A 21,754-nucleotide genomic window follows, 5' to 3' on the forward strand; every position below is an offset into this window, starting at 1 on the left:
TATATCTTATACAAATCTAGGTTTCAGAGAACTATATGCAAAGAAACAATGCAATAGGATTATTTTAAAGCCATTGTTATTGTTAGAAAACATAATACCTTTGAAATTACTTTTCATGTAAGGTACGTAGGCATTTCTGTGATCACATTAGAAATACAGTGTCTTCTGTCCAGTTTAGAATAGAAATTTTCCTTTTCTTCCCTTTCTTCATACTACTCAGATTTCTATGTTTGGTAGAACAAATTATAAGAGAAAATATTTGAAATGTCACATACTCAAGTAGATGTTTAAATATTTGAAAATTTTCTGGTTTTCAGAGATTTTGAATTGCTGAATAATCCTTTAAATTAAGATATTAAGAGTAATTTCCACAGAGTAATTATTTGAAAGTCACTGAAAGCAAAACACATGCTTAATGTAAATATTTATTGCACTATTGTACCTTTTTCTACCTCATAAAAATGAGAACAGCAGTCTGTACTTTTCTACTTTGTCATTCGTAAGTCTATTGGAGAAATGTATATTTTGTTTGCTTAGTATCTTCATGCTGCAAATAGCCTGAAATTCTTTAAATGGGGCTAGCGATGTATTATGGATACTTGTTAAGTGGTATAGAAGTTTCACTTTTTATTTTGTCCACAAAGAGTAATAAGATCAGTAGCCCATGTTTCTTCAGCTCTACCCAGAGAAGGGAAATGTAGGGAGGAAAATGAAGTTTGCAAAATATTTCATAGTAGGCTTTTTCTGAAAGTAACTTCAAACTTACAGAAGTTTAAAAATAGTACAAAGAATCCCATATACACATCACCCCGATTCCTGAAATGTTAATATTTTACCATATTTGTTCATTATGTCTCCATTCTCCAAGTATTATATATGCCATTATCTGCATACTAGATAATCTGTGGCATTTTCTATAGATATAGGGCACGTATGCACTATGTATTTTTTTCTGAGCCATGTGAAGAGTAAAATGCAGACACAATGTGCTTTTACTCCTGAATACTTCAGTGCATATTCCCTCAAGAAAGGACATTTTCTTCTATGCAGCTAATGTACACTTCTACACTTTTCAAAATCAGAACATTTACGTTGATATCATACTATGACATGATCTGCAGACCATTTTCCAATATGCCAGTTGTCCCACTATGTCCTTTAGTACAAAAGAAACAAGATTTTTTTTCCTGGTCTAGGAGCTAATCCTGGAACACGTTACATTTAGTTATCATTTCTTTTTTAATCTAGAACAGTTCCTCAGTCATTCTTTATCTTTTATAACCTTGACATTTTTGAAGAATACAATCCATTTCTTTTGCAGAATTTCCCTTAGTTCAGGTGTATCTGGTTTTTCCTTATAATTTTATGCAGTTTTGGCCAGAATACCACAGAAGTACTGTACATCTTACCAGAAAGCCGCAAGAGGCTTTTGAGTCTTCCCTGCAAATGCATTTTCTAAATGACCAGTTTTAATATTATATGGAAAGCAGAGTCAGAGATTCTCACATATGTCAAGATATTATAAATCTTCCTGTTATATTTGTTCTGCATTTGCTTTTCCTCAAGAAAATGTGTGGTCTTTCAGGTAGCTCTTACAAAGCGGAAGTTACTACATAAAATTAGGATGGGGGGTGGGCGGAGAAGAGCTTTATTAAAGCTTTAAGTTTAAGCTTTTGAGTATGTGTTGTATGTAAATGAACATGGGCATCATGATGCAGGGATTGGGCCTTTAAACCCTTGGCCAAGAATGGTATAAATTATTTATTCTTGGAGTACTTTTGCTAAAACACCGAAATCAGTGTACTACTCTCCTTTTAGAAGTTTTACACCTTTCCAAGGCAGTTTTTTTTTTTGGCGGGGGTGGGGGGACAGAGTTCTGCTCTGTCGCCCAGGCTGGAGTGCATTGGCACAATCACAGCTCACTTCAGCCTCTACTTCCCAGGCTCCAGCAGTCCTCCTACTTCAGCCTCCTGAGTAGCTGGGATTACAGGTGTACGCCACCATGCCCAGCTAGTTTTTGTAGAGATGGGGTTTCGCCATGTTGCCCAGGCTGGTCTCTAACTCCTGAGATCAATCAATCTGTCCTCCTCAGCCTACCGAAGTGCTGGGATTACAGGCGTGAGCCACCGTTCCCGGCTTCTAAGGCAGACATTTAAATGTAATAAATAGGGAGATAAGAGAGAACCCTGTTGGATCTGGTAGAAACAAACATTTAATAGTACTCTTACATTGTTTAAAATATTAGCCCCTTCTATATTCATGTCTTGTTCTTACTGCCTCTTAGAATTATTAAAAAACCCTACTCTATAGTTTATTTGGCTCATATCTCAGCAGTAATAAAATTAGTTAATAGTTTTGGCATCGTGGTTCTTTGTGCATTCCTCCCTTATCCCACCCCCTACACTAATTTCAAATGATCTCTTGCTCTAGTCTAAGAATGTTTATAGTGATTACGAAAAGTTCAGACTCTGGCTTTAACATGTATAATTGTTTCTTTATCTGTAAACAAAAGAGAATGAGTTCGTTTAAACCAGAAAGACTCCAAGAGTAGACTGGGAATTTTACTCCATTCCTTGAAATTCCTATAATAAAAAAACATGTCTCATGTTTTATCTTTATAATTTTTTTAAATGTTAGTATACAATGGCACTCCTTATATTCTATATCAAGTAGTTATATTTTCAATAGCAATCTCTAGGTAATTTTTGGCATTAAGATCTACATTACAAAATAATTTGACTGTATAATTTATAATCACTTATGCTAAAATCACCAATTTGAAATTACGTATGAGGCTTTCAAAGTTTATAGTGCTTTGGAAAATATTTAAATGTTTCTTTGCTTATGTATCTTTATTTTAAACTGTAGAATATATAGTTGTCAAAGATGCTAATAGATACTTAATATTTAAAGGTAACTTATCTAAAGTTACTCGGCTGTCCAGGAACTAGAATCTGGGCCTTTTGGTAACAATTTGTGACTCTATTTACTTAAATGATGATTGGATTCATTAGAATTTCTCTATTTTCATAGCTGTATCCATGGTCCTGTGAAAATATTGTGTGTTTATACATATATGTACACCTGTAGGTACAAAGTAGAAAATAAAAGTTCATTTTCTGCATTTGACAATTCTAGTCCCCAGAGATAACCTTTATTAATATATTGTCTCGTGTTTGGTCATAATGCTTTCTCTGTATTCATGAGCATACCTGTGAAGCATAATTTTTTTTATTTTTTTATTGTACTTTAAGTTCTGGGATACATGTGCAGAACATGAAGCTTTGTTACATAGGTATACACGTGCCGTGCCATGGTGGTTTGCTGCACCCATCAACCCGTCACCTACATTATGTATTTCTCCTAATGCTATCCCTCCACTAGTCCCCCACCCCACGACAGGCCCTGGTGTGTGATGTTCCCCTCCCTGTGTCCATGTGTTCTCCTTGTTCAACTCCCACTTATGAGTGGGAACATGTGGTGTTTGGTTTTCTGTTCTTGTGACAGTTTGCTGAGAATGATGGTTTCCAGCTTCATCCATGCCCCTGCAAAGGACATGAACTCATCCTTTTTTTTAAAATTTTATTATTATTATACTTTGAGTTTTAGGGTACATGTGCACAATGTGCAGGTTTGTTACATATGTATACATGTGCCATGTTGGTGTGCTGCACCCATTAACTTGTCATTTAACATTAGGTATATCTCCTAATGCTATCACTCCCCGCTCCCTGCACCCCACAACAGTCCCCAGAGTGTGATGTTCCCCTTCCTGCGTCCATGTGTTCTCATTGTTCAATTCCCACCTATGAGTGAGAACATGCGGTGTTTGGTTTTTTGTCCTTGCGATAGTTTGCTGAGAATGATGGTTTCCAGTTTCATCCATGTCCCTATAAAGGACATGAACTGATCATTTTTTATGACTGCATAATATTCCATGGTGTATATGTGCCACGTTTTCTTAATCCAGTCTATCGTTGTTGGACATTTGGGTTGGTTCCAAGTCTTTGCTATTGTGAATAGTGCCACAATAAACATACGTGTGCATGTGTCTTTATAGCAGCATGATTTATAGTCCTTTGGGTATATACCCAGTAATGGGATGGCTGGGTCAAATGGTATTTCTAGTTCTAGATCCCTGAGGAATCACCACACTGACTTCCACAATGGTTGAACTAGTTTACAGTCCCACCAACAGTGTAAAAGTGTTTCTATTTCTCCACATCCTCTCCAGCACCTGTTGTTTCCTGACTTTTTAATGATGGCCATTCTAACTGGTGTGAGATGGTATCTCATTGTGATTTTGATTTGCAGTTCTCTGATGATGGCCAGTGATGATGAGCATTTTTTCATGTGTTTTTTGGCTGTATAAATGTCTTCTTTTGAGAAGTGTCTGTTCATATCCTTTGCCCACTTTTTGATGGGGTTGTTTTTTTTTTCTTGTAAATTTGTTTGCGTTCTTAGTAGATTCTGGATATTAGCCTTTTGTCAGATGAGTAGGTTGCGAAAATTTTCTCCCATTTTTGTAGGTTGCCTGTTCACTCTGATGGTAGTTTCTTTTGCTGTGCAGAAGCTCTTTAGTTTAATTAGATCCCATTTGTCAATTTTGGCTTTTGTTGCCATTACTTTTGATGTTTTAGACATGAAGTCCTTGCCCATGCCTATGTCCTGAATGGTACTGCCTAGGTTTTCTTCTAGGGTTTTTATGATTTTAGATCTAACATGAAAGTCTTTAATCCATCTTGAATTAATTTTTGTATAAGGTGTAAGGAAGGGATCCAGTTTCAGCTTTCTACATATGGCTAGCCAGTTTTCCCAGCACCATTTATTAAATAGGGAATCCTTTCCCCATTGCTTGTTTTTGTCAGGTTTGTCAAAGATCAGATGGTTGTAGATATGCGGCATTATTTCTGAGGGCTCTGTTCTGTTCCATTGATCTATATCTGTGTTTTGGTACCAGTACCATGCTGTTTTAGTTACTGTAGCCTTGTAGTATAGTTTGAAGTCAGGTAGCATGATGCCTCCAGCTTTGTTCTTTTGGCTTAGGATTGACTTGGCGATGCAGGCTCTTTTTTGGTTCCATACGAACTTTAAAGTAGTTTTTTCCAATTCTGTGAAGAAAGTCATTGGTAGCTTGATGGGGATGGCATTGAATCTATAAATTACCTTGGGCAGTATGGCCATTTTCATGATATTGGTTCTTCCTACCCATGAGCATGGAATGTTCTTCCATTTGTTTGTATCCTCTTTTATTTCATTGAGCAGTGGTTTGTAGTTCTCCTTGAAGAGGTCCTTCACATCCCTTGTAAGTTGGATTCCTAGGTATTTTATTTTCTTTGAAACAATTGTGAATGGGAGTTCACTCATGATTTGGCTCTCTGTTTGTCTGTGATTGGTGTATAAGAATGCTTGTGATTTTTGCACATTGATTTTGTATCCTGAGACTTTGCTGAAGTTGCTAATCAGCTTAAGGAGATTTTGGGCTGAGACAATGGGGTTTTCTAGATATACAATCATGTCATCTGCAAACAGGGACAATTTGACTTCCTCTTTTCCTAATTGAATACCCTTTATTTCCTTCTCCTGCCTGATTGCTCTGGCCAGAACTTCCAGCACTATGTTGAATAGGAGTGGTGAGAGAGGGCATCCCTGTCTTGTGCCAGTTTTCAAAGGGAATGCTTCTAGTTTTTGCCCATTCAGTATGATATTGGCTGTGGGTTTGTCATAGATAGCTCTTATTATTTTGAGATACGTCCCATCAATACCTAATTTATTGAGAGTTTTTAGCATGAAGGGTTGTTGAATTTTGTCAAAGGCCTTTTCTGCATCTATTGAGATAATCATGTGGTTTTTATCTTTGGTTCTGTTTACATGCTGCATTGCGTTTATTGATTTGCATGTGTTGAACCAGCCTTGTATCCCAGGGATGAAGCCCACTTGATCATGGTGGATAAGCTTTTTGATGTGCTGTTGGATTCAGTTTGCCAGTATTTTATTGAGGATTTTTGCATCAATGTTCATCAAGGATATTGGTCTAAAATTTTCTTTTTTGGTTGTGTCTCTGCCAGGCTTTGCTATCATGATGATGCTGGCCTCATAAAATGGAACTCATCCTTTTTTATGGCTGCATAGTATTCCATGGTGTGTATGTGCCACATTTTCTTTATCCAGTCTATCATTGTTGGGCATTTGGGTTGGTTCCAAGTCTTTGCTATTGTGAATAGTGCCACAGTAAACATACATGTGCATGTGTCTTTATAGTAGAATGATTTATAATCCTTTGAGTATATACCCAGTAATGGGATTGCTGGGTCAAATGGTATTTCTAGTTCTAGATCCTTGAGGAATCGCCACACTGTCTTCCACAATGGTTGAACTAATTTACACTCCCACCAGCAGTGTAAAAGCATTCCTATTTTTTATCCTCTCCAGCATCTATTGTTTTCTGACTTTTTATGATTGCCATTCTAACTGGTGTGAGATGGTATCTCATTGTGTTTTGATTTGCATTTCTCTGATGACCAGTGATGATGAGCATTTTTTCATATTTGTTGGCTGCATAAATGTCTTTTTTTTTTTTTTTTTTTTTTTTTTGAGACAGAGTCTTGCTCTGGGGCACAGTGGCACGATCTCGGTTCACTGCAACCTCTGCCTCCCAGGTTCACAACCATTCTCCTTCCTGCCTCAGCCTCCCGAGTCGTTGGGACTATAGGTGCCCGCCACCATGCCTGGCTAATTTTTTGTATTTTTATTTTATTTATTTATTTATTTTAAAAACTTTATTTTAAAATTGTGGTTACAGTTTCATTCTTAACAAGTCTACTACTGTTTAATCTCTCAGGATTAAAAAAACATTTATTAAGATTCTAAAAAATTAAACAACAAAGGAATGTCAAGAGAAGGGCCCCATTCTCAGGGGTATAACTGCTATTCCAGTTTAATAACTAGCTTCAAAACAAAATGAATTTTTATATTTTCTAAATGAATAATGTACAACCACCATCTTCGTCTGAGCTTGTTATTACTTTCAAACACAAAGCTTCATTTTAAGCTTGGTTAAAAAAAAAAAACAGGAATGATGGCCGACCTTAGTATGTCATGTGTACCCTACAGGAAATTTGTTAACAATCATAACACAGTAATGCCATTAATAATGAAGACCTCAATTTAGAATCTGGAACATTCTTCCATCAATGGGGGGAAGGGGGAAATTCAGTTCAATGAGTCTATCTCAAGATCTTCATCTCTCGTTTGCTCCCCTTGTATTCTCTTTTCAGTAACTGGATTAATGCTTTGAGTCCAAAATGAGATATATTTTTTGTTATTGTAGATTACATGTTGTTTGGTGCTCAGTTTCCATTTGTTTCTCTTGCTTGCATTTTCGATCTGCTGCTTCTTTCTCATGTTGGCCTTTCAGCATATTCCTTCTGTGAGCATTCTGAAAGTTCCTCCCACCTTTTCTCTTCTTTTCACCTTCTTGATCATCTCCTTCTTCTTCAGAACCGGAGGTTGATGTAACCCCTGTTTTAGCTAAATTTTTCCTTTTGATTCAACTTCTTTCTTCCCCTCTTTTTTGTCTGGCTCTTTTCTTGGCTTATCTTCTTCCTTCTGGCCCTCTTCATCCTTCTTAGGCTGCTTTTTAGGTTGTTTTTCCTCTTGTCCCTTTTTCTTACTTTTGTCCTCTTCAGTAATGATGTCACTCTCTGAAGGACAGGGCTGTTTTACCATTTTGGGTCTGCCTCTTGGCTTTGGAATCTTGACTTCTGTGGCTGCAGGTCGTCCTCTTTTAGGACTCACTTTTAGATTAACAGATGCTGTTGCTGTTGTCACTACTCCTGCCTCCTCAGTTTCTACTTGTTTTTCTGCCTTTCTCTTTCTCCCTCTTCTGGCAGCTTTTAGAGTTGTTATGTCAACTGCTTTAGTCACATCCTCATTGCTGGCTTTTTCTTCATGGTCGGTATCTTCCTCTGAAGCACTAGTTTCCTTTTCTCCAACTTCAACATCAGATGATGCATTTGATTGTTTAGTTGCTGTCTGTCGACTTGAAAATTTCCCTTTTGGGTTGTTATCTGTCTCCCATAAACCTTCATTAAAACCTTTTCTTTTATTTGGTTTGCCATACTTTTCCTTATTTTCTGAGTAAGGAAATACATCCTTTGGTCCTAAAAAAGCAGTCTCATGAGTTCCAAAAAAGAAAATGGGTAGTTTGTTTGTGGGTGGCTTTACAGCTGCATCAGGAACTTCATCTACGCGAGCTGGCCAATGGGGATAACCTTTCTTCTTGGCAAAGATGAGGTCTCTAGGTTTGAAATCGCCAGTCGTGTTTCGGTTGCGAGACCGGGGGTCCGAAGTCCGGTAGGTGGCGAGGAGATGCGGTGGCACGGGAATGAGGGTGGGGGAGGATGCTGGGCGTCCCGATGCACCAATTTTTTGTATTTTTAGTACAGACGGGGTTTCACCTTGTTAGCCAGGATGGTCTCGATCTCTTGACCTCGTGATCTGCCCACCTTGGCCTCCCAAAGTGCTGGGGTTACAGGCGTGAGCCACTGCACCCGGCCATAAATGTCTTCTTTTAAGAAGTGTCTGTTCATATCCTTTGCCCACTTTTTGATGGGGTTGTTTTTTTCTTGTAAATTTGTTGAAGTTCTTTGTAGATTTTGTATATTAAATCTTTGTCAGATGGATAGATTGCAAAAATTTTCTCCCATTCTGTAGGTTGCCTGTTCACTCTGATCATAGTTTCTTTTGCTGTGCAGAAGCTCTTTGGTTTAATTAGATCCCATTTGTCGATTTTGGCTTTTGTTGCCATTGCTTTTAGTGTTTTAGTCATGAAGTCTTCGCCCATGCCTGTGTCCTGAATGGTATTGCCCAGGTTTTCTTCTAGGATTTTCATGATTTTAGATCTTAAGTTTAAGTCTTTAATCCGTCTTGAGTTGATTTTTGTATAAGGTGTAAGGAAGGGGTCCAGTTTCAGTTTTCTGCACGTGGCTAGCCAATTTTCCCAACACCATTCGTTACATAGGGAATCTTTTCCCCATTGCTTGTTTGTGTCATGTTTGTCAAAGATCAGATGGTTGTAGATGTGTGGTGTTATTTCTGAGGCTCCTGTTCTATCCCATTGGTCTATATATCTATTTTGGTACAAGTACCATGCTGTTTTGGTTATTGTAGCCTTGTAGTATAGTTTGAAGTCAGGTAGCATGATGCCTCCAGCTTTGTTCTTTATGCTTAGGATTGTCTTGGCTATGTGGGCTCTGTTTTGGTTCCATATGAAGTTTAAAGTAGTTTTTTCCAATTCTGTGAAGAAAGTCATTGGTAGCTTGATGGGGATGGCATTGAAGCTATAAATTACTTTGGGCAGTATGGCCGTTTTCATGATATTGATTCTTCCTATCCAGGAGCATGGAATATTTTTCCATTTGTTTGTGTCCTCTTTTATTTCCTTGGGCAGTGGTTTGTAGTTCTTGAAGAGGTTCTTCACATCCCTTGTAAGTTGGATTACTAGGTATTTTATTCTCTTTGTAGCAATTGTGAATGGGAGTTCATTCATGATTTGGCTCCCTATTTGTCTGTTATTGGTGTATATGAATGCTTGTCATTTTTGCACATTGATTTTGTATCTTGTGACTTTGCTGAAGTTGCTTATCAGCTTAAGGAGATTTGGGGCTGAGATGATGGGATTTTCTAAATATACTATCGTGTCATCTGCAAACAGACATAGTTTGACCTCCTCTCTTCCTATTTGAAAACTTTAATTTCTTTCTCTTGCCTGATTGCCCTGGCCAGAACTTCCAATACTGTGTTGAATGGGAGTGGTGAGAGAGGGCATCCTTGTCTTGTGCCGGTTTTCAAAGGCAATGCTTCCAGTTTTTGTCCATTCAGTATGATATTGGCTGTGAGTTTGTCATAAATAGCTCTTATTTTGAGATACGTTCCATCAATACCTAGTTTATCGAGAGTTTTTAGCATGAAGAGTTGTTGAATTTTGTCAAAGGCCTTTTCTGCATCTATTGAGATAATCATGTGGTTTTTGTCATTGGTTCTGTTTGTGTGATGGATTGCGTTTATTGATTTGCATGTGTTTGAAGTCAGGTAGCGTCATCCCAGGGATGAAGCTGACTTGATCGTGGTGGATAAGCTTTTTGTTGTGTTACTGGATTCAGTTTGCCAGTATTTTACTGAGGATTTTCACATCGATATTCATCAGGGATATTGGCCTGAAATTTTTTTTTTTTTTTATTGTGTCTCTGCCAGGTTTTGGTTTGGTAGCATGCTGGCCTCATAAATTGAGTTAGTGAGGATTCCCTGTTTTTCTATTTTTGGAATAGTTTCAGTAGGAATGATACCAACACTTCTTTGTACCTCTGGTAGAATTCGGCTGTGGATCCGTCTGGTCCTGGACTTTTTTTGTTGGTAGGCTATTAATTACTGCCTCAATTTCAGAACTTGTTATTGGTCTGTTCAGGGATTTGACTTCTTCCTGGTTTAGACTTGGGAGGCTGTATGTGTCCAGCAATTTATCCATTTCTTGTAGGTTTTCTAGTTTATTTGCATAGAACTGTTTATAGTATTCTCTGATTGTAGTTTGTATTTCTGTGGGATCAGTGGTGATAACCGATATATCATTTTTCATTGCGTCTATTTGATTCTTCTCTCTTTTCTTATTAGTCTGGCTAGCAGTCTATCTATTTTGTTGATCTTTTCAAAAAACCAGCTCCTGGATTCATTGATATTTTGAAGGATTTTTTTTGTGTTTCTATCTCTTTCAGCCCTGCTCTGATCTTAGTTATTTCTTGTCTTCTGCTAGCTTTTGAATTTGTTTGCTGTTGCTTCTCTAGTTCTTTTAATTTTGATGTTAGGGTGTCAATTTTAGATCTTTCCTGCTTTCTCTTGTGGGCATTTAGTGCTATAAATTTCTCTCTACACACTGGTTTAAATGGGTCCCAGAGATTCTAGTACAGTGTGTCTTTGTTCTCATTGGTTTCAAAGAACATCTTTATTTCTACCATCATTTCATTATTTACCCAGTATTCATTCAGGAGCAGGTTGTTCAGTTTCCATGTAGTTGTTTGATTTTGAGTGAGTTTCTTAATCCTGAGTTCTAAGTTGATTGCACTGTGGTCTGAGAGACTGTTTGTTATGATTTCCGTTCTTTGGCATTTGCTGAGGAGAGTTTTACTTCCAATTATGTGGTCAATTTTAGAATAAGTGCAACGAGGTGCTGAGAAGAATGTATATTGTGTTGATTTGGGTTGGAGAGTTCTGTAGATGTATATTAGGTTCACTTGGTCCAGAGCTGAGTTCAAGTCCTGAATATCCTTGTTAATTTTCTGTCTCATTGATCTGTCTAATAATGATAGTGGTGTGTGAAATCTCCCACTATTATTGTGTGGGAGTCTAAGTCTCTTTGTAGGTCTCTAAGAACCTACTTTATGAATTTGGGTGCTTCTGTATTGGGTGCGCATATATTTAGGATAGTTAGCCCTTCTTGTTGCATTGATCCCTTTACCATTATGTAATGGCCTTCTTTATCTCTTTTGATCTTTGTTGGTTTAAAGTCTGTTTTAGCAGAGATAGGATTGCAACTCCTGCTTTTTTTGTGCTTTCCATTTGCTTGGTAAATATTCCTCCATCCCTTTATTTTGAGCATATGTGTGTCTTTGCACGTGAGATGGGTCTCCTGAATACAGCACACTGATGGGTCTTGACTGTTTATCCAATTTGCCAGTCTGTGTCTTTTAATTGGGGCATTTAGCCCATTTGCATTTAAGGTTAATATCGTTATGTGTGAATTTAATCCTGTCATTATGATGCTAGCTGGTTTTTTTGCCCGTTAGCTGATGCAGTTTCTTCATAGTGTCGATGGACTTTACAATTTGGTATGTTTTTGCAGTGAGTAGTACCAGTTGTTCCTTTCCATGTTTAGTGCTTCCTTCAGGAGCCCTTGTAAGGCAGACATGGTGGTGACAAAATCTCTCAGCATTTGCTTGTCTGTAAAGGATTTTATTTCTCCTTCACTTATGAAGTTTAGTTTGGATGGATATGAAATTCTGGGTTTAAAGTTTTTTAAGAATGTTGAATATTGACCCCCACTCTCTTCTGGCTTGTAGGGTTCCTGCTGAGACATCCGCTGTTAGTCTGATGGGCTTTCCTTTGTGGGTAACCCGACCTTTCTCTCTGGCTGCCCTTAACATTTTTTTCTTCATTTCAACCTTGGTGAATCTGACAATTATGTGTCTTGGGGTTGCTCTTCTCAAGGAATATCTTTGTGGTGTTCTCTGTATTTCCTGAATTTGAATGCTGGCCTGTCTTGATAGGTTGGGGAAGTTCTCCTGGGTAATATCCTGCAGAGTGTTTTCCAACTTGGTTCCATTCTCCCCATCACTTTCAGGTACATCAATCAAACGTAGGTTTGGTCTTTTCACATAGTCCCATTTTTCTTGGAGGCTTTGTTCATTCCTTTTTATTTTTTTTCTCTAATCTTGTCTTCTTGCTTTATTTCATTAAGTTGATCTTCAATCACTGATATCCTTTCTTCCACTTGATCGAGTCGGCTATTGACACTTGCTTCATGTTCTTGTGCTGTGTTTTTCAGCTCCATCAGGTCATTTATGTTCTCTACATTGGTTATTCTAGTTAGCAATTTGTCTAACCTTTTTTCACGGCTGTTAGCTTCCTTGCATTGGCTTATAACATGAAGCATAATTTTTGAACCAAAATAAATTTTACACAGTAATTTGCATATTAAAATACTAGTCTACACCTGGCCCTTTTTAAAAAACTGCAATATATTGTAGCCAACTTTTTATATCAGTATATATTGATCAACCTTATTCTTAACTGCTGCATTATATTCAACTGCATAAATGTACATAATTTAATTCATTACCAATAGATGAGACATTTACATTGGTTTGAATTTTTCAGTATTACAAATAATGGTTCAATAAAATATTTAAGCTTTTCTTCACTTGTGCATTAATTCTTAGAAGTAGAATCCTGATATTTTGATAGGTATTTCCAAATTGCCTCCCAAAATGCTTGTATCTCTTTACTTCCACTGTCAAGTCTAATAATATTCACTTGGAATTATCATATTTCTTACCAAGCCTGTTTTTTATACTCTAAACTGTTTTCCTTTCCTTTCCTTTCCTTTCCTTTCCTTTCCTTTCCTTTCCTTTCCTTTCCTTTCCTTTCCTTTCCTTCCCCTCCCCTCTCCTCCCTTCCCTTCTCTCCTCCCCTCCCCTCTCCCCTCCCCCCTCCCTTCCCTTCCTCTCCCCTGCTCTCCCCTCCCCTCTCCCCTGCTCTCCCCTCCCCTCTCCTCTCCCCTGCTCTCCCCTCCCCTCTCCTCTTCCCTCCCCTCCCCTCTCCCCTCCCCCATCCCCTCCCTTCCTCTCCCCTCCCCTCCCCTCTCTTCTCCCCCCTGGCCTGCATTCCTCTCCCCTCCTCTCCCCTCCCCTCCTCTCCCCTCCTCTCCCCTCTCCTTTCCTTTCCTCAGCATCTTGCTCCATGGCCTAGGTTGAAATGCAGTGGCACAATCATGGCTCACTGCAACCTCGAGTGACCTGGGCTCAAGCAGTTCTCCCAACTTAGCCTACTGAGTAGCTGGGACTACAGGCACATACCACCATGCCCAGCTTTTTTTTTTTTGTATTTTCAGTAAGAGATGGAGTTTTGCCATGTTGCCCAAGCTGGTTTTAAATTCCTGAGCTCAAACAATCCACCCATCTCGGCCTTCCAAAATGCTGGGATTACAGGCATGAGCCATCGTACCTGGCCCAAAATCTCTTTTTCTAACAGTAATATAAATTTTCTTTTACAGACTATATTCATATCATTTGTTTCTTCTTTCAGAAATAGGTGTTAAGCATATCTAACATGGCATGCATAGGTATAATTCTCATTGTAAAACCATAGCCTAATTTACTTCAAATTACAATTTAAAATTCATATTTTTTAAGGAAATTTTCTTAGATTAATCCCACCCAGTTTCAGGTACTACAGTCCCAAGATTTCTTTCTTTTTAACAAATTAACATTTCATTTTAACATTTAACATGACTAAAATTGTAGTCAAAGAATACTGGAACCTGGGAACTTCAATATTTGAACTTTGTTTTGAAATATAATTTATTATATTATAAAAATATTATATTGCACCTGGAAGTCAGGGACAGTTTTTTTATTATCTTTGTATCTTCAACATTGTATAGAAAAGTGCTATATATAAAAAAAAATTCTTAATAGAAGTCTTTAGTTGTAAAGTCTGCTGTACAGACTTTAGATCAGGGATTGACAGACTATGAGCCATGTGCCAAATCCTGTCATTCACCTGTTCTGTAAATAAAGTTTTATTGGAACACATTCAGACTCATTCATGTACATATTATCTATGATTTCTTTTGTGCTACTGTGGCAGAATTGAGTTGTTGCAACCGTGTGGCATCCAAAGCCTAAAATATTTACTGTAGCTCTTTGCCAACTTGTTTTAGATTATAAGCACTTTGGCATTAATATGTTTTTGTTTTCTTTCTATAGCACGTAGTAAGATGTTCTGCCCACATTGTGCATAATTTATGGATTTATTCAAGGATTTATGCAAGTGTAGCTGCAAGAAAAAAAACCTAAAAGTGAACTTGCTAGATTGAAGAGCATCTGTGTATATTAAATTTTGTTAGTTTTTGCCTTCCCAAAGGGATTATTCCAGTTCGTATTTAAACTACTAATTTTGTGATAGGGCCTCTTTCTTTATAGCTTTGCTAACTTCGTGCGTTCACACACTTTATCTTTACTAATCTGATAGAGGAAAATAATATTGTGGATTTAATTTGCATTTCTTTTTATGTGTTAGATTTAGCTTATTTTCATATTTAAAAGCCACTTGTATTTCTTTCTCTTGATCTATCTTTTAATGTCCTTCCTGATACCTTTCTCAAGTCTGTGATACTCATGTAAGATATACAGTGAACATGTGCCAAGATTTATTTTACTCTAATTAGGGAACCAGCCTGATGACCAGGCTGATTCAGAGGAGGATGTATGAGACTGGAGTGTATATCATCAGTGAAAGAAAGCAAATTTTTACAGGGCAAAAACAAACAAAACCACAACTCTAAGGGTTATTTTTTCTACTGGACAGAATTCATTTGCGTTTTAGCAGATAAAAATTACTATTTTCAATTTATCTTTTACAAATCGTTTTCTATACACAGTCTATTCCCTAATCAGTAGTAAATAGTCATTTAAAATTTTCCAGAGCATTAGGTGACTATTATGCAGGCTAATTGTTGATATTTGGGTTTGACTTTAAAAGGACGTGCCATAATCTTTTGGCCTTATTTCCAAGTTTTGGATAATTTTTCTTAACATTTTTCTCTAATTGAAATGATTTCAAGTGATGTTACTTCTGTATGACTTAATGAACTTCTCAGGTCACATAGCTCACTATTGTCTCTTCTAAAACATATTCATCTTTCCTTTTTTCCTCTGTAGGAACTCATTATACAATGACAAATAGAGGCAGCATTAACAGTTCTACACATTTACTGGATCTTTTGGATGAACCAGTTCCAGGTGTTGGTACATATGATGATTTCCATACTATTGATTGGGTGCAAGAAAAATGTAAAGACAGAGAAAGGCATAGATGGGTAAGTGTTTTTAGTAATTTTTAAAAATATAGTGCATAATTAGGTCATTTAATAATGTATTTCTGCCAATGATCTCAGGCTGCCAAAATATGTTTACATTTAATATAAGTAAATGTCTACATTTCGTAGGTGGTACGTGTTTTTTTCTTTTTCTGTGTTAAATTTTTTTAGTTTACTTATACCCCATATATTTCCAGAAAGGATTTCAGGTAGCTAAAAAACAAGGAAATACAGTAAGAAGACAAAGTAAGAAGGAAAGGGAAAAATATAGCACAGGAGTTGGGGGAAAGAACAAGCCCAGTTCAAGATATGGAGGTCAGCATGATTTTTGATTTTGAGCAGCCCAGAAGCTAAGGCTAAATAAGGAAACTCATTGCATAACTCTTACCTATTGAAAAAGAAGAAATCTACTCATAGTTTTGTGGGGTTTTACTGTTTCCTTTTATCCCCTTTTCCAGTATTCGATTCTGAGATATTTCTCAGCGTGGATCCCAAGTAAAGCTTATTGAGTATTGTAATGATTCACTAAATGTTTTTTTAAAAAATGGCTTTAACATACAAACATACAATTTCTGGATCCTTTTTGTTTGTGGTCGTGACTTACTGCTAATGTAATCCAAAATCAATCCTCCCTCCCTCCCTCCCTTCCTTCCTTCCTTCCTTCCTTTCGTTCTTTCTTTCGTTCTTTCGTTCCCTCTTGTTTCTTTTGCCCAGGCTGGAGTGCAGTGGCATGATCTTGGCTGATTGCAACCTCCGCCTCCTGGGTTCAAGCAATTCTTCTGCCTCAGCCTCCTGAGTAGCTGGGACTACAGACGTGCGTCACCACGCCTGGCTAGTTTTTATACAAAATACTTTTAAAAAAAACAAAAAGTATGTATATTTTTTGAGACAAAGTCTCATTCTGTTGCCCAGGCTAGAGTACAGTGGTGTAATCTTGGCTCACTGCAATGTCTGCCTCCCAGGTTCAAGTGATTCTTGTACTCAGCCTCCCAAGTAGCTGGAATTACAGGTGTGTGCCATCATGCCAAGCTACTTTTTGTATTTTTATTAGAGATGGGGTTTCGCCATGTTGGCCAGGCTAGTCTCAAACTCCTGGCCTCAAGTGATTCGCTGACCTCAGCCTCCCAAAGTAGAAAATCTTTTTGAAAAAAAAAATTCCAAATCTCAAAAGGCCCTATATAATTTTGTTATTGGAAATTTACTTGTCAATGAAAATGACTATTTACACAAATTAATTATAAGCTTCCATATTAATGTATAAATGTGTGTGAAACCTGAAATTGAAATTACATTATATTACTTATGAAAGGTACAGCTTCTGAGACTCATCAGATGATATATACCTTTAGGGCATATCTAAAAATACAGTACATGAAATCAGTGCTTTAATCCAGTGATTCTTAAACTTTTTGGTGTCAGATCCCCTTGAAACTCTTTAAAAATATTGAGGCCCCCAAGGAGCCTTGGTTTACATGGTTTTTATCAACGAATATTTACCATATTAGACACTAAAACTGAGGACTTTTTTAAAAAACTAATTCATTTTAAAATAATAGTAACAAAATCCATTACATGTTAACATAATATTTTTACAAAAATATATTTTCAAAAAATATTTAGTGAGAGAATGACATTGTGCTACATTTGTTATAAATCTCATTGTTGTCTGGCTTAATAAAACACTGCTGGATTCTCATATCTGCTTTCACATTCAATATATGTTGTTTTAATGGAAGTTTATGAAGAAAATTCAGCCTTATACACAGATAATATAGTTGGAAAAGCTATGAGTATTTTAATAGTCTTTTAAGATTATTGCAAGTATTCTTCTTTGTTACTACACTAAAGTGGCAAGTGTTCGTTTCTTAAAGATTAGTTTTAAGGTGTACTTTGAAACTGCATCAGTGAACTTCGTCTTCTGTTACATTAAAATCCATTGATTTTGAACCTTGAACTTGGAATATATGATTTTGTAACATTATACAATGATCATTTGGAAAATATCGATTCACTGATTTATGTGGATCTTTTAAATGTTAACACCTTTATTGTATAATACAATATTTTAAAAATCACATTTGTTATTTTTACCTTTGATCTCTTCAGAAAAGTCTCTAAGTATTGGGAACCTATCATCCTCACAGTGATAGATACAAGTTTCCTAAAATTCTAATTTTTACTGGAGAGCTCAAATTCTATCACTGGAAACAAATACACATTTATTTTACTTAAAAATGACAGGATTACTTGGCTTCATTATTGAGAAAATACCTGTCAAATTCCCAAGTTTGAAAAACCATAATTTGGTGTCACTCTTTCAAGTAAAAATGGTATTCCATGTAAGTGTCTAGTTTATTTTGCAACTCAAATAAATTACACAAGTGCTTTTCTTTAGGACATAACCTCATACTTCTACACGCAGCAGAAGTGTGTAGTTATACATAGTTACTTATGCATAGTTCTTATTTCATCACACAAAATATGAAAAATGCTCAGTGATTGAGGTGTAGCAATTTTTACTCCTTCATCAAAGATGCTCTTATTTGAACCTGGCATTTTATTTATTTATTTAATTTTACTAGGAAGCATGGCAGTCAACAATGTAATGACTGCCAGTACATTTTAGTGCCACTGCCTGATTTTTGCTAAGGAGCCAGCAGTATTGCCATTGGTTTTGCATTTTCAGTAAAAACATTAACACAGTGAAAAAGGCACATAATGTCTTGTAATATTTTGTAAACAGTATTAACCAGCGATCCTCTGCGTTAGTCTTCCAAAGCCCTAGGATTACAGGCATGAGCCACCATGACCAGCCTGTTTTGGTTTCCTTTGGTCTCAGTTTTCCCTAAAATTTTATGAACATAGTGTCATGGATACTCTCCAGGTGCCACACTTTAAAATACACTTAAATCCCAACCTGAATGCTGATAATGTCTCTGGATGTATACTCCTAAGTACGATTATATTTATCTAATGATCATACAAGACACAGGATTTATAGTGTGAAAAGGTCTCAGGGATCCTCCAAGGTGTCTGTGGACCATCCTTTGAAAATCACTATTTTAATCCAAAGTGCCTAGATCAGACACACTATAAATCCTGTGTCAGTTGGGATTTAAGTGTATTTTAAAGTACCTGGAGAGTATCCAGGACACTATGTTCATAAAATTTTAGAGAAAACTGAGACCAAAGGAAACCAAAACAGGCTGGTCACAGTGGCTCATGACTGTAATCCCAGTGCTTTGGAAGGCTGAGGCAGAGGACCGCTGGATCCAGTTTGAGACCAGCCTGGGCAAATAGAGAGACTGTATCTCTACACAACAAAACAAAAATTAGCTGGGTATAGTGTCTTACGCCTGTAGTCCTAGCTACTCGGGAAGCTGAGGCAGGAGGATCAGCTGAGCCTGGGAGTTTGAGGTTACAGTGAGTTATGATTGCATCACTGCCCTCCAACCTGGGTGATAGAGCAAGACCCTGTCACCCTTCAAAACAAACAAAAACACTTTTTTCTCTGAGTATGTTAATGGTTAGCCTACAGTCTTTGAAAACATTGCAAATAGTATAGCAATATATGAAGTAGCCAATATGTGTCCTAGCTAATTAATCATCTAGACCAATCAAATATTATTTGATATTTTGATCCATGCTTATATAAACAAAATTTTTTAAAGCTGGAAAATTCCACACATTTATATTTTTGCTATTAATAGTTCTTAAAACATTCTTTTTTTTCTTTTTTTTTTTTTGAGCAGGGTCTCGCTCTGTCACCCAGGCTGAAGTGCAGTGGTGTGGTGTCAATTTACTGCAACCTCTGCTTTCCAGGCTCAAGCAATTCTCATGCTTTAGCCTCCCAAGTAGCTGGGATTACAGGTGTGCACCACCACACCTGGCTAATTTTTGTAGTTTTAGTAGAGATGGGGTTTTGCCATGTTGGCCAGGCTGGTCTCAAACTCCTGGCTTCAAGTGACCCGCCTGTCTCGGCCTTCCAAAGTGCTGGGATTACAGGTGGGAGCCACTGTGCCTGACCTACATTAAATTGTAAAGTCTTTCTATGTCAGTACATATACCCAACCTAATTCTTTCTTTCCATGAACTTCTTTGTTATGCTTGTAGCCTTCCTACCCCAGATTATTTTGAAGCAAATTGACATTCTGTAATTTCAAATATTACTATTTCAGTATTTTACAAAATGGTTGCAGTTTAATTGTTCTTCCTTTTCTGTTTATTAGCTCGCATATTTCTTTTCTTTTTTATGAGACAGAGTCTTGCTCTGTCGCCCAGGCTGGAGTGCAGTGGCATGATCTCGGCTCACTGCAAGCTCTGCCTCCTGGGTTCACGCCACTCTTCTGCCTCAGCCTCCTGGGTAGCTGGGACTACAGGCGCCCGCCACCACACCTAGCTAATTTTTTGTGTGTTTTTAGTAGAGACAGGGTTTCACCGTGTTAGCCAGGATGGTCTCAATCTCCTGACCTCGTGATCCGCCCGCCTCGGCCTCCTAAAGTGCTGGGGATTATAGGCGTGAGCCACTGTGCCCGGCCTATTGGCTTGCATATTTCTATAGAGAGTTTACCCCACATCAACCATTTGGATTCCCTGAAGTACAGATGGTACAGGAAAGGGAGAAATCTTGAAATACTAGGTTTCTTAGCATCCTCAAAGTTGACCAGTGAGATTTTTTGCTTGTTTGGTTGTTGTTTCTGTGTCTTCATGGACTCATGGATTTACGTATATTTGTGTTTTAATCATCACAGTTATTATTGTTATTGATGTTCATGTTATTCCATTTTAGATTAGTGGGAGCTTATTTAGTCTGCTATCTGTGTCCTTTGTCATGCCCTTAGATAATCCTAATCCTAATCCTAATTCATGGTAGACATTTCCTGCAGCAAACCTGGAATCAGCCATTTCTCCATGGAGCTCTGATTCCATTGTAGGAAAATATAATATAGGTACAATCTGGGCACTAGGTGGTACTTGTTACTTCTGGGTTGGCTATTGTTTCTAGCCTCCTAAGTTTATATGACTCTTCTAATTTAAATTCATAACTATAGGGCTAAACCTCTAGTTCTTAAGTCTGCATTTCCTTTAAGTCTTGCTGAACATCACGAACATAGTCATTTCATTTACCCCACAATACACATATATGACATTGTCAGAATAACAGTACCAACACCATCACCAACAATATGCCTACTGAAAAATTTTAGGTAATCTGCCGCCAGCCTCCCAGTTAGCTGGGACTGCAGGTGCACACCACCATGCCTGGATAATTTTTTTTTTTTTTTTTTGTTTAGAGAGACTGGGTCTTGCTATGCCACCCAGGCTGGTCTGAAACTCCTGGTCTCAAACAATCCTCCTGCCTTTGCCTTCCAAAGAGCAGAGATTACAGGCGTGAGCCACTATGTGTGGCCTATCCTTTATTTATTCCACCACAGTTTTACATACAAATTACTTTGTTGTAAAGTCCCTTGGGATAGTTTCTTCTGCATCGTTACGTTACCAATTAGATGCACCTTTGATTAATTTAATTTTACTTCAATTTTTAAGGTTTGCTTTTTAGATTTAGTTTTTTTTATAAACTAATATATATATATTCCTGTCTTTTAGCATACTTTTAGCCATCTTGCCCTTTTCCTGCATAACACTACATCTATCTCATTCTTTTTTAATTGCTGCAGAATTTTTCATTATGTAGGTATTCTGCAATTTATTTATATGATGCTATATTGATGAACATTTAAATGATTTCCAGATTTTTTGTTAGGAAAGTCATGATTGAATTCTCTGTACATATATCTTTTTACTTGGTACACTATCAAGCAACTACTTGTGACCTGACTGTGGTGCTGTGCAAGCAATTATATAAAGAAAACAGCAGTGACTCAGTCTGAAAATGACTTAATACTATCATGTTTTCTTACATATTACATTTATTTTTATTGAGGAAAAGCAACGGGAGTTTAGTGATTATTTTTGAAAGAAATAACCTATTTCTAATTCTAAAGAATGGTTATTATCTGTGTTTGGTTGCTTATAGGGTACAAGGAGTAAAATTGCCTCATTCAACTTAGAACTGACTGTGTCATTTTAATGAAGCATTGTGAC

The 21,754-nt window shown here is 37.2% G+C and overlaps 2 protein-coding genes across 2 annotated transcripts in view; one reads left to right on the forward strand and one right to left on the reverse strand.

Moving 5' to 3' along the window:
• Positions 1-6,890: 6,890 nt before the first annotated feature.
• LOC129490775 (PC4 and SFRS1-interacting protein-like) lies at positions 6,891-20,358 on the reverse strand. Its single transcript, XM_063609971.1, is given in 4 exon segments — positions 6,891-7,299; positions 7,347-7,548; positions 7,551-8,405; positions 20,220-20,358. Coding segments are annotated over 4 exon segments (1,269 nt in total). The 3' UTR covers positions 6,891-7,226.
• The window catches only part of FREM1 (FRAS1 related extracellular matrix 1), a 293,398-nt gene continuing 287,269 nt past the window's right edge, over positions 15,626-21,754 (forward strand). The window contains exon 1 of the mRNA XM_063609109.1: positions 15,626-15,649. The gene's annotated coding sequence lies outside the window, so the exon portion shown is untranslated. The remainder of the gene's footprint in view (positions 15,650-21,754) is intronic.

Source organism: Symphalangus syndactylus, chromosome 9, assembly GCF_028878055.3.
Source record: "Symphalangus syndactylus isolate Jambi chromosome 9, NHGRI_mSymSyn1-v2.1_pri, whole genome shotgun sequence".
In the NCBI taxonomy this organism is placed as follows: domain Eukaryota; kingdom Metazoa; phylum Chordata; class Mammalia; order Primates; family Hylobatidae; genus Symphalangus; species Symphalangus syndactylus.